The sequence below is a fragment of the Bos indicus genome, chromosome 1 (genome assembly GCF_029378745.1).
Source record: "Bos indicus isolate NIAB-ARS_2022 breed Sahiwal x Tharparkar chromosome 1, NIAB-ARS_B.indTharparkar_mat_pri_1.0, whole genome shotgun sequence".
NCBI classification, from domain to species: Eukaryota; Metazoa; Chordata; class Mammalia; order Artiodactyla; family Bovidae; genus Bos; species Bos indicus.
This window is the reverse complement of record NC_091760.1, coordinates 125,646,870-125,660,406: the sequence shown is the minus strand read 5'-3', so window position 1 is coordinate 125,660,406 and position 13,537 is coordinate 125,646,870. Positions and strand designations below refer to the sequence as shown.

Genomic DNA, 13,537 nt, shown 5'->3' with positions numbered 1-13,537 from the left:
GAATTTATTTTCAGGAAGCGTTTTTTTACTGTGGGATTTCCATGTTTCTGAGTTGAGATAGTATCACTTCAGAGAAGTTTAGCATATTTAGAAATAAGGGAAGGAAAATAAGTCAGGGGCAGGAGTTTCAATAGTCCTAAAAACTTTTAATCTTAATTCATTGGCTTGTATTTCCTGTACACAACTTCCTGGATCAGGGACTTTGATGCAAAATCCAAAAGGCAAGTGTCCTCACCATTTCTTAAGGCTGATGGACAGAGTCTGTGATGGAGAGAGCACTTTGAGACTGCAGGCTTTATTCAAAGAGCTTTGCACAAGTATATTATCATGAATGAGCTTATAAGACAGAGCTCTGATTTCCACAGGGAAATGGGACTCCAGCTCCCAAACCTCTGGGTCTATATCCCACACAAAATCATGTGGCTACCGACAATGGCAGCTTCCCACTGTAGCCTTGATTCTCTTGTTTCTTACACTTAGGGAATTTCTTTTCCTCTTCTTCAAATAAATTCTACATTTAGAAGATATTTTTTTGCCTTTTTAGATAAAGCATTTTTTTTTTAAGTTTGTAAAGGCATGGGGCCTATCTGCTTCATTTCAGTTCATTATGTCCTGAACATTCCATTATTGTGAAATCAGTAGTTGTTATTCTGGGATTAAACTGGTCTTTTCAGTCACTTTCTTCTAATAGTAGATTCCATGCCACGGGCCACAAGGATGAGGATATCATTCATATCTGGCCAGTCACCATGTTTAATTTCCATGGAGTCCTGTGTGATTGGTCTAGAGGTGATCTTCTGATACAAGCAGAGCCAACAGGAGTCCTTCTCTGTGGCTGATATGCAAATACTGGGAGAATTAAGTGTTATTTTGAGCTAGAACAATATAAGCCTGGAGATAGCATCAGTTACCCTTTCCTGCAGTCTGTGTGTGTGTATATATATATATATATATATAAATTTTTATTGTGCATAGATATGTACACATATATCTGTGCAGTCTATCTGCAGTAGGAAAGAATGATGTTAGCACTCAGAGGGAATCAGAGCCAAGAAAGAAGACCATGATATTTGAACCCCTAAATCCTGGTATGTCCAGAGTCAGCTCAACTCCTGTTAAATAGGCCAGTGAAATCCTTTGCTTAAGCTAATTTGAATTGGGTTTCTGTCACTTACATCTGATTTACATACCAATAAACTAACTTATAGTGGGACTGAAATAAGATACCATCAACATGGATTTCTTTTATTTATTTATTCTTGGTAGGTCAGTTTGCAGTGCATGGTTTGACATGAAGCAAAGCCAGTTCTGAGTTTCGGAGAAATAGTAAGCAAATGTCAGATCTAATCTGAGAGACAAGGGATGGAGTCCCAGGATGAAGCCAAGGTCAGTTCCTGTCATCTGAACAGGGACATTAAGAGGCAGGGTAGGGGAGGTTCCAGAGTCATAGCCAGGAACCAGGGATCCAGGAAACAGGAACCAGGGATCAGGAATGAGAAAAAACAAACAAGGCTGCTGTAGCAGGCATGGGTGTGGCAGCACACGCTGGGCTTTCTGACTGAAGCTGGAGGTCAGCTGAGCTCTGCCTCCCAGTTGCTTCTTAAAGATACCAGGACCCCTTTCCATCCCTACCAGGTGCCGCCACCTGGTGTCCAAAAGATGAAGTTGGCATGGAACTCCCTGCCAGGATAAGGAGCCTTAAGCCAAGAGGACCATAATTTTTTTTCTTTTTTTCAATTATGTATACCAGCAGTATCCAGACAGGCATCAGAATAAATGCATTTCATGCTGATTATCAGTTTCCAAGGTAAATATAAAAGTAACTTATCCTCAGAAAGATATGTCAAGATACAAGAAATTTGTTTTTAAGTTAAGCAGATTTATGAGAAATATTGCACTTTCTGGCTGGAATAACAGTTTTGGTCCATGCTCATCCAAAGGAGACATCTTCTTATCACCTCTTTGTTTACAGCTACGGGTCAAACGGGGGAATTAGAGCTAATGAGGATAACAAATAAGGCTTTTCACATATTTAGAAGAAGAGATATGAAGAATATTAAACACCCATCCTCTGGAATGAATTTTAATTTTAATAATTAGTAAAATGTCCCCATCTGTATTTGAAAGGTTGAGGAACTTCCAGATAATTAGCTTCATGTCGTGGGTGATGGAGAACCACCTATTTGCCTTCGAGGAGCTTGTAATCTACGTAGAGATGCTGGTACCAAGAGGAAGAATAGATTTCCTTAGCACTGTATGTTCAGAACCCATCTCTACAGAGCTATTTTCTGGGATAATTTTTAGAGCAAGTTTTTGTTACACATATTAAATCCTGCGTTAGCTATCATTCACCTGTTTCACTGAGGAGTTAAGTTGAGAGCAGGGATAGGTGGCTGTGCCCATCCTTCTACATCATCAGGGCTCAGCACAATGTCTGCTTATAGGTCCTCAGTACATTTTTGCTGAAAGACTGGATGACATCTCAAGGTTCCTGTTAGTTGCATGGCACTTGGAGTCTCACAGCCATCCCATTAATTTCCATTTTAAATTTCTCTTAAGATGCATGCACTATAAGAAATGTGCTCTTTCAAAATGTCACTCACGCTAAGTGCCAAGCATTCACCAGTGTCACACTTTAAATGACATTTTCTAGTAAGAACCTCTAAGCAGCGTAACACTCTTATTTAAAAAAAGAAAACAGTGCTCCATTTCCCACCCTCTTTTAATAATCTACATTGAATTTCCTTGTAAGCATTTGCTTACCAGAAAATGAAGGAACCTAGCATGTATTTATTATCATCCAACAGCCAGCTGTTTAATGAGGTTCTGATTTTATCTTTAAGAAAATCTGGAAGCATTTGTACACTGTGCAATTATTTCACAAGAAGATATTTCAGTACAATACTGGCAGTACTTCAGTTTTGCAGATAAATGACTGAGAACACTCATCGTCCTCTTTCTTCTCCTTCATGGGTAGAAAAATGTCAGATTTAAAGCTCTCTAGAATCTACATTTAAATGAAGATTGCCAATTATCAAGTATGTTAATGGACAATTCATTGGACCAAAGCTGATCATTGTATATATTTATATCCAAGCCAAAAAGAATATAAAAATCACCTGTGATCCCACCTAACACTTTGATCTTGTATATAAATTATAATATATTATAATTATACACACATAAATTTGGCTGTGGTTTTTTTAACCAAAAATTAATAGGTCTTATAGTATACACCATTTAAATTTTTTTCAGGCCTTCCCTTGTGGTCCAGCTATTGAAACTTCATGCTCCCAAAGCAGGGAGCCTGGGGTCAATCTCTGGTCAGGGAACTAGATTCCATATGCCTCAAGCAAGAGCCCATATGTGGCAAATAAAACCCGGTGCAGCCAAATAAATGAATAAAAATAAGTATTTAAAAATATATAAAAGTAACATTTTCCTATTTTACCTCAAAATATATTGTGAATATCTTTTAATATCAATAATTTTTCTATCATTTTTTAAATGTCTGCATAGAATTTCATGATTTTAATATAATTTACTCAACCAACTAGTAATTTAAGTACACCTTTTTGTTCAAAGCAATGCACTCATCCTCATGAAGAAATTTTTACACATACCCTTAAATGCTTAAGACAAATTTCTAGAAATGAAGTAAATGGGTGAAAGTGTTCACAAATTCTAATGACTATAAATATTGCCAAACTGCCTTTATCAATGTTCTATTCCTTTTCTCTTTTTTTATCAGTAATGGGGGAGGGTTCCCATTTCCCCAAACTCTGATTTACCCCAAGTATGACTGTTCTCTCTTGAGTTCTGAAAATTTGAAGATTTGCTAGGCAAAAAATGATATTTAATTTGTTTCATTACTAGTGAAGCTGATCTTATTATAATGTAAATTATAATAAGTAAAAATTTATAATAATAATAATAAATAATAATAATTATAATTATAATAAGTAATAATAATAATAAATGATAAATAATAATAATAAATTATAATAAGTAAAAAAAATAAGTAAAAATTATAATAAGTAAAAAAATTAATTACTATAATATAAATAATTAAATGGCCAGTAGAATACTGGCCATTTATGTTTCTTCTCTTGTTCATTATCTACTGACATCTTTTGCCCATTTTTCTATCACATTTACTTTTTCTTTATTGGTCTTTTGTAACAGGAGTACTATCAGAAGCTAATATCTAGTGCTTACTGAATGTTATAAGTCAGGCCCTATTCCAGGTGCTTTTTGTTTAATCCTACCCAATGAGGTAAGTGCTATTAATATCACCATCTCTGTTTTATAAAGCACACATCTGGTGCAAGGAGAGGTTAAGTAATTTACCTCAGGTAACAGAACTAGTTACCTGATTTAGTTACACTTGGTATACTAAAAAGATTGACAATCAAAACACATATTTGAAAGACATCAGTGTGTCTGTTGAAACTACTTTCGCTGGTCTATCTTTCATCATTTAATTTTGTTTGTAGTGACTTTTGCCTGCTAGGATTGATTGACTCTATTCTCATCAAATAAATTGGCTTTTCTTTTATTTTGATCACCTGAAGAATAGTTTGAATACATTAATTCAAATGCATACAAACATTCAGATAGTATGAAAGGATACAAAATAGAGTTAAATTATCTTTTCACTTTTATCATTGTCGTACGTAGCAAAAGTATCTCTTATTAACCATTTATGTCTTTATTTCTTCGGATGGCTGCCCTGTGATTCTGCATGCATGTCTGACTCTTTGTGATCCCATAGACTGTAGCCCACCAACCTCCTCTGTCCATGGGATTCTCCAGGCAAGAATACTGGAGTAGGTTGCCATTTCCTTCTCCAGGGGATCTTCCCGACTCCGGGAACCCGCGTCTCCTGCAGTTCCTGCGTTGGCAGGGTTCTTTACCACTGAGCCACCTGGGAAGCCCAACATTTATTTATTTGGCTGTGTCAGGTCTTAGTTGCTCCACAGCATGTCAGATCTTTGTTCCCCAACCAGGGATTGAACCTGTGGCCTTTGCACTGCAACTCAGACTTTATGTGTGTGTGTATATATATACACACACACTTTCATTTCTTGACTTATCAACTCCATATGTAAAAATTGATTTCTTACTGTGAGAGACATGGTGTTTCAGGTAACATAGCCCTGCTTTTCTCTCTCCTCCGCCAATTAGCTTTCACAAGTAATATCAGCTTTGGTTGTGAGAACCTATATAATGTTAAATAATATACTTCAACTTCTAGTTCTTGATTTTAGACTGTGTGCTTTAACTAAGTCATTCATTCCTAATGGGGGAAATCACATGTAAAAATGGTTATTCTCTCTATTCCCTGGTTCATAAAATGTCATATTTATGAAGGAATGCTTCACTAGAAGCAGATCTTTCTTTAGTCATTTCACTGAAACCAGAGATATGTATAAGTAGAATGAAAGATATTGATTTACGTGACTATATAAATTATAAGTATATATATACTTACAAGCACGGATTATGTAGATTATATAGATTATACAGCCTTTCCAACTATATTGCTTTATTTATTGCCCAGAATAATTCTGTAATGTATACAGAACCAGTGTTCTTACATAATATAGGTAAGGAAACAAGTGTGAAAAGTTTATGGTCATATAAAGTCACCGTCATGGTTTTTGCCGTTTTATTTTGTTTCTGATCAGCCTCCACTCTTCTTTTTTAATTTTATTTTTTGAAAAAGTTTGGCTGCATGGGGTCTTAGTTGCCACACACAGCAACAAACATCCACTTGTCTTTTTAAATTTAATTTTATTAAATTAAATTAAAAACAAAATTCGGCTGCGTGGTATCTTTGTTGTAGTGCACAGACTCTCTAGCTGTAGCAGCGTGAGCTCAGTTATCCTTCAGCATGAGGGATCTCAGTTCTTCGACCAGGGATAGAACCCATGTCCTCCGCATTGCAACGTGAATTCTTAACCACTGGAAAACCAGGGGAGTCCCCACTCTTCCTTTTTTGTGGCAGTATTACTCTGAGCGATAATCCCACCTTGCCCCAGTCTCAGTTCATGTGCTTTCAATTAAAATCAATTACTGCCTTAAATTCATGAACAATGTGACTTAGACCCGAGACAGTAAACTCAGCACATCTCCCTGGCCTCAAGTGAGTCTGGAATGGCATCAGAACCTACAAGATGTACCAAGATTATTTCTGGGAATAATGGGACAAAGATTCTGGCCCTACTCTCCTGATTAAAGATACAGCCCTGGGAGATGCTGGCAGCCATCTGTGACCAGGTGTGTGAGATAACCCTGAAGAGGCTGAGTGAGGAGAGAGCTGTGTTTGTTTCACTGGCCCTTTCCTGAGCCACGTCTACTCGTGCTGTTCAGTTACCTCAGTTCACACAGATTCCCCTTGTGTTTACTCCAGTTTGGGTTGATTCCATGTCAACGGTAATAACTGCACAGTTAATTCGTGACAATCCTGACACCAGCTTTTTGACTTACATCTAAGGCTCTTTCTACCCTACCATGTTGCCTCTTTGTTCAGGATTCAAAAACACACATCTTTTAAGATGTCTTCATTGTATCTTTTGCCTTCCTTCATAGTCTATTACGCATTCTTAGAAATGCAAATCCATCACGTGGAATTCATTCATGAGCCATTATGCATACATGTTTGGGCATGACATTCCCTATATACTTGGAACAATCGTATGGAGCAGAGAAGAGCTAATTCCAAAACTTTTTGTTAAATAAAGTTACTTTCATCTTAAGGTAACTCTGGATCATTTTAAGTCTTAGGGACACCACCCACCATGCACTGCTATGTTCAGGAGTTGTGATCATCAAATTCAATTATACATTACAGTAGTTGTTTGAAATTCAGAGCACATTTAGCCTAAGAAAAAGTATTATAACTGTTACTTAGATTAGCACAGAAAAGCTAATTTAAACTATGGCATTATGGTGTGCACACATGCTCAGTTGTGTCCAACTCTTTGTGACCCTATGCAGCCCACCAGCGGAGAAGGCAATGGCACCCCACTCCAGTGTTCTTGCCTGGAGAATCCCAGGGACGGGGAGCCTGGTGGGCTGTGGTCTATGGGGTCGCACAGAGTCAGACATGACTGGACGGACTTAGCAGCAGCAGCCCACCAGGCTTCTCTGTCCATTGGATTTTTCACGAAAGAATACTGGAAAGGGTTGCCATTTCCTTTTCCAGGAGATCTTCCTGACTCAGGGACTGAACCCATCTCCTGTGTCTCCTGCATTGCAGGCAGATTCTTTACCACTGAGTCACCAGGCAAGCCCAATTTAAATTAAAATATGGCTAAATTACTCTGTATTTGAATGAGAAATGCTAGAACAGAGTATTGTCACAAAACTAACAATAAAACTTTTTTAAATATTAAGAGGATGGTACTTAAACAAGGAGATTTGCTGTTGGAAGATGAGAAGGTAAATGAAAGTGTATGACCATTCCAAAGAGGCTCCAGAGTCACTGCAAAGGCCATAGTGGTCGATGATTTAGGTCCCTTACTGTACTTGATTTCACATCAAAATGTGTCTTTTCTTCTCCATGATACAATAAAAAACTCTATCTCTTTTCTTAAACTTCAAAACCACACAAAGATGGAACTGAAAAAGGGAAAATACAAAACAGATTTTCATCTTCTCTTTCAATGTATGTTTCAAGTGCAAAGACTCCATCTTCAGATGTTACTATCTAGAGACGCAAATATACATGCAAACCTAAGAGTGCACTGCTGAGCTGGCAGAGAATTAGGCACACAGAAAGGAAGGGTAGGGTCTTAGCATGTGGGCTAGTGGTTCCCAGAGGAGGAGTCTGAGGTATGTGGTAAAAGACTTGATGAGCCAAAAACAGGAGCTGTGAAGAGAGAGCTTAATGCAGGTAAAGAAAAGCATAGGTTACAAGTCAGAGACTTGACTGGGCACTATGTGAAGTTTAGAGTGAAGAAAGAGGAAAATGGAGAGACAAATGTTGAACTTCTGGTCTGAAGGTCATGGAAAACTTTTTAGTAGGGCTCTTGCAAGGTAAATAGAAGATAGTTGGAAGAGAGAGGGTGGGGTGCAGCATTAAAAGGAGAGGGAATGTATGGGTAAGTAGATGTATAAAATGAGACTGTCATATGGGCTGTAAACTAAGTTTAAGACGCATGTGAGAAAAGTGAAGAGTGAAACACATGGACAATTGTGCAAGATGAGACAAGTAATTAATAGACAGGAGAGGTGGACAGAGTCCAGACCCAGCGTAACCTAAGTACAAGTGGCCTGCTGAATTCGCAGGTTCCTCATCCAACAATCTGAGGTTAGTTAGCTGACTCTGCAGACAGGGAGCTGGCGGGTGGAAAGGATTGGCTGTACTGTGCCATTTCGTATAAGGGACTTGAGCACCTGTGGATTTTGGTATCCACACGTGGCCTGGAACCAGTCCCTTGTGGATGCAGAGGGACAGCTGTGCATTAATGCTCAGTAGAGCTCCCGGGAGGGGCCGATGGAATCCGCATGCACTGGGTGGAAGAAAGAGCCTGCAGATTTCAATGTGTGGCAGTGTCCATGTCAAGAACTCCTAATTTAGGATTTACCTTTATTTTAAAGTTAAAACTCATTGGGGTCACTCTGTACAATACCTGAAATGTCAAAGCTGGGAAGCACAAGATTTTGGTTAGAATGGCAAGTGTCTGGTGCCTAGAAAGGAAGGGATCCTGATATGGTGCAAAACATTTTGTTACAACATGCAATGCACGGGTAGGGGAGTAGAAAATGCACTGCCAGTTAATAACCACCTATGGACCCGAGGCGATATTAAATGGATTGTTCCAGATGTCCTCCAGGCTTGTGCTCAGCAGCATCAACATTCATCCTTGGAGTCTGCATTTTTAATGGAAAACTACTGTGAATGGTCGTGCTGAAAGCAGAAAGGCCAAATCTTTCCTTGGTTGTAGCTGCACGATTCTTTCCCAAGCTCATTTGTGCTTTAGTGATTTCGCTTTGCTTGGCCTTTTACAACTTGGCAGTTCAGGAAGTGAAGACGAGAGACTCAGCAGATTTTAAACAAGTTTTACTCCAAATGTTCCCTTAATACTAGTATTTCTTGGACAGAGATTCCTGATGTTTTAGTGAACTGTTCTTGGTGTTTCTTTATAAGCATCCTTTGGCATTTGTGAATGTGCCATGGCTTTTGCTCTTAATTTGGACTCACTGATATTTTACTAAAAAGCAGGAAAGGCACTTCTTGGGAGCCAGGTGAAATATAAGGTTTTTTTTTTTTTTTTTTTTTTGACTCTTTCCTGAACGTTGCTGAATACAGTGGTAACTTTGGGATAGCAGACTTGAGAAATGTCAGCTGGGAGAAAAAAAGAGAGGTGCTGCTCTGCTGTTGCCTAGACTGCTCTGTGAGGTCTGACTGAAAAATCCTTTGTTAGTTTGCAATACATTTTCAAATGCATTCAAAGTAATTAGCACCCTGAATTGAATCTTGTTGTCACAGTTAATTATTAGATGGACACTTTCCTTTGGGGTATTTGACAGTTGCCCAAAATGTTAGTCTTAATCTAAAACCAAGAAGAGACCTCTGACATAGTGAAAGCCACCAAAATGGCATTTATTAAATATAAATGGTGAGTGCCTGAAGGGGAGGTGAGAAGAGAGCACTAATTCTCATCCTGAAATGAAAATTCCTCCAGAATGAAAGGGAAATTATATTACCTGTTAGCAGAAGGTTCATCAGTTTTACTTATCACGTGGATGATTTTAGAATGTGTGTATTCCTATAATGCATGACATTTGCATTGATAAATAGAGATTTATGACTCTCAACTTCTATCTCTGATTTGCCCAAATTCTTATACATACAATGGTTTCTATTAGTCTATTATCTGGAAAAATGACTTGAAAAAATTAAATAATACTGATTTAAAATGAAGAATGCAAAATAAATAAATAAATAAAATGAAGAAAGCTTATTTATGTGCATTTTAGGAACCCTAAGTGAATCAGGTAAATATATACACCAAGAAAAAAAAGCATTACCCTCTGAGTAGCTTTTTATCATAGACTGGAAACATGAAACTTAATAGTGTTAGAAATTAAGTGTACAATGAAATGTACACATTACTGGAGCTCTTCAGTGGTAATTATTCCTTAAAAGCTAGAAATTGCCTTTATCTCTATGATATAAGAGAAAAGATACTATTAAAGCCCCTAGGAATTATCACCATATTTGAAGCATCTTTCACTTGGTCAAAGAAGCACAAGCCAAGTTCTGGTACTTACTATGTAAGGACTATGGCGACTGCATCATTCAACACGCTCTCCCCAAACAAGAGTGTGTACAGGTCAGGGTCGACATGCAGCTCATGGAAAATGGCCAACACCGTCACTAGGGGAGACACACACAAATATACAGAGTTAGCTGGGATGTGGCCATAGACTTGTCCTTGGCTGTGGTCACCTGTATAAAGCACTCATTAAATGTTCATCTTCTCAAATCCATCAATATATACATACTGAACCTTTAACTAAAATCAACCTCATCCATCACTCCCCTGCTTAAAAGATTTCTCTGGGCTCCCCACTGCTTACAGAGAAAGCTTGAGCTCCTTGGTACAAGTCTTCTATAATCTGTGCACTGTTTGCCTTCCAGCATCTCTATCTGCTCTCCCTGCCCCTGCTCTGTTGCCTCCCTCTAGCCACACTGATGGGGAAGGCAATGGCACCCCACTCCAGTACTCTTGCCTGGAAAATCCCATGGACAGAGGAGCCTGGTAGGCTGCAGTCCATGGGGTCTCGAAGAGTCGGACACGACTGAGCGACTTCACTTTCACTTTCCACTTTCATGTATTGGAGAAGGAAATGGCAGCCCACTTGTGTTCTTGCCTGGAGAATCCCAGGGACAGAGGAGCCTGGTGGGCTGTCATCTATGGGGTCGCACAGAGTCGGACACGACTAAAGCAACTTAGCAGCAGCAGCAGCCACACTGAACTTGTCAGAATTTCCTGAATACCGTGTGTCATTTTCTAATTACCTTGGCATTTGGGTTCACTTTAGCAGGGCAGCTATCTGTTTCTCATCCAGATGCTACCATTCTCCTCCCTTAAGTACATAAACCCACACATACACACACACACTTTTTGCTACAAAAAACCCCCAAACCTTTATTCAATCTTTAAAAGCCTCTCAAGTTTTCCCCCAGAGAAGGCAATGGCACCCCACTCCAGTACTCTTGCCTGGAAAATCGCATGGGCAGAGGAGCCTGCCAGGCTGCAGTCCGTGGGGTCGCTAAGAGTCAGACACGATCGAGTAACTTCACTTTCACTTTTCACTTTCATGCATTGGAGAAGGAAATGGCAACCCACTCCAGTGTTCTTGCCTGGAGAATCCCAGGGACAGGGGAGCCTGGTGGGCTGCAGTCTATGGGGTTGCACAGAGTTGGACACGACTGAAGCGACTTAGCAGCAGCAGCAGCAGCAGCAAGTTTTCCCCCAGCCCTCTGATCCCTCAGTAAATATCTGGGTCACTCCTTTTTGATCCCAGACTTTGGGATCACAGAACATACCACTTCTTGGCACATGCTCAAGAAGTGTTTGATGTGTGAATGACTGAGTGAGTGAATGAATGAAGGTTGTTGCAGCAGCTTATTCCTGTGAAGGGAGAGGTGGTTGGCACCTGGCTCTCATTCTCTCAAGATCACACTCATCTATACAGATGAACCCAATGTTCCTAAGAGCAGGGCCTAAGGTTCATTTTCAGCAGTCTGCTTCATGGCTCCTATATACCGTATAGTCATACAGAGCCTCTGGGCATATACCTGGGCAGTGAGTAATCACACACTGACTAACTGTGTTCACCAAAACTATTCAGTATCTTGATATTTGAAACAGTCATGCAAAGTGTGAACAGCTATCATTAGGAGAATGATCCACTGAGTGGACTACCAAACGGGAAAAGAGGGTGGTTGAAAATGATACTGATGGTATATTTTTAAGGCAGAATGGGCATTTTCATTTCTGTTCTTTCCTTTCCTATTTCATGCACTGTGAGGTTAATAACTGTGTTGTCTAAGAGAGTGCTGGGGAGAAAAAAAAAGCTCAGTTGGACTGTTTTGTAAGTAGGGTCAATAAGTTTGGCACTTGTCCTGCCATAATGGGAGGGTTTTAGTGACAGAGTGCCATAGCTTGATTCAAACCCTGGAAATAAAGTTTAGGCAGCAGGGTAGAGGACAGAATGGACATGCGGCTGGAAGCTTTCCCGAATGTTCTGGCAAGAGATGAGTTGTACCAAGACTGGAAGAGTCCTAGATTCAGGCTCCTCGACTCTCGTACATCCTGCTCTTCCCTGAAGATCCACCACCGTGGGCTCTCATAGGTCAGTTACGACAGTGCTTTGTATTTTACTTACTCATTGGTTCTCACCTTCCCTCTGGGTCTCTAACCCCTAGCATGTTGCTAGACTATGGTAAGCTTTAGTGAGTGAAAAGATAATGTCAGGGAGGATAGAGCAGAAGCGATAATACCCACAATATATTTGGGATGAAGAATGGGTAGGTCTTGGTTCCTGAGAGACAGCAAGACTTGGGTTTCAACCCTCGGCAGGCAGTAAATGGGCTGCATAAGAGAAATTCGTAGGCAGGGGAATTTTGCAAGTTTGGTTTTTGATATGTTGACTTAAATAGGCAGATGGAATTTCAAATGGAAATTTCAATAAGAAAGCTAGAAGTAAAAGGCTATCACTAGAGGCTTCCCTGGTGGCTCAGTGATGAAGAATGCACCTGCCAATGGACGGAACATGGGTTTCATCCCTGGTCTGGGATGTTCCCACATGCCGCTAAGCAACTTTGCCCGTGCACCACAGTTATGGAGCTTGAACTCCAGAGTCTGGGAGTCACAACTCCTAAAGCCCAAGTGCCCTAGAGCCTGTCCTCCCCAAGAGAAGTCACCATGGTGAGAAGCCTTCGCACCACAACTAGAGAGTAACCTGCATATCAATGAAGACCCAGCACAGCAAAAGAGAAATTAAAAAAAACATTTTAAAGGTTGTAACCATACAAAGTTATGACAGAATGTGGTCCACTGGAGAAGGGAATGGCAAACCACTCCAGTATTCTTGCCTTGAAAATCCCATGAACAGTATGAAAAGGAAAAATGATAGGATATTGAAACAGGAATTCCCAGGTCAGTAGGTGCCCAATATGCTACTGGAGATCAGTGGAGAAGTAACTCCAGAAAGAATGAAGGGATGGAGACAAAGCAAAAACAATACCCAGTTGTGGATGTGACTGGTGATAGAAGCAAGGTCCGATGCTGTAAAGACCAATATTGCATAGGAACCTGGAATGTCAGGTCCATGAATCAAGGCAAATTGGAAGTGGTCAAGCAAGAGATGGCAAGAGTGAATGTCGACATTCTAGGAATCAGTGAACTGAAATGGACTGGAATGGGTGAATTTAACTCAGATGACCATTCTATCTACTACTGCGGCAGGAATCCCTCAGAAGAAATGGAGTAGCCATCATGGTCAACAAAAGAGT

General features: G+C 39.8%; 1 protein-coding gene across 4 annotated transcripts in view; it reads right to left on the bottom strand.

The window, feature by feature from the left end:
• The window catches only part of SLC9A9 (solute carrier family 9 member A9), a 663,806-nt gene that overhangs the window by 419,292 nt on the left and 230,977 nt on the right, over positions 1–13,537 (bottom strand). For all 4 annotated transcript variants that reach the window (XR_011561320.1, XM_070770059.1, XM_070770128.1 and 1 more), the window contains one exon: positions 10,285–10,390. Coding sequence is in view for 3 of the 4 variants with exons in the window: in XM_070770059.1 (XP_070626160.1) it covers positions 10,285–10,390 (106 nt within the window). In the remaining variant the exon portion in view is untranslated. The remainder of the gene's footprint in view (positions 1–10,284; positions 10,391–13,537) is intronic.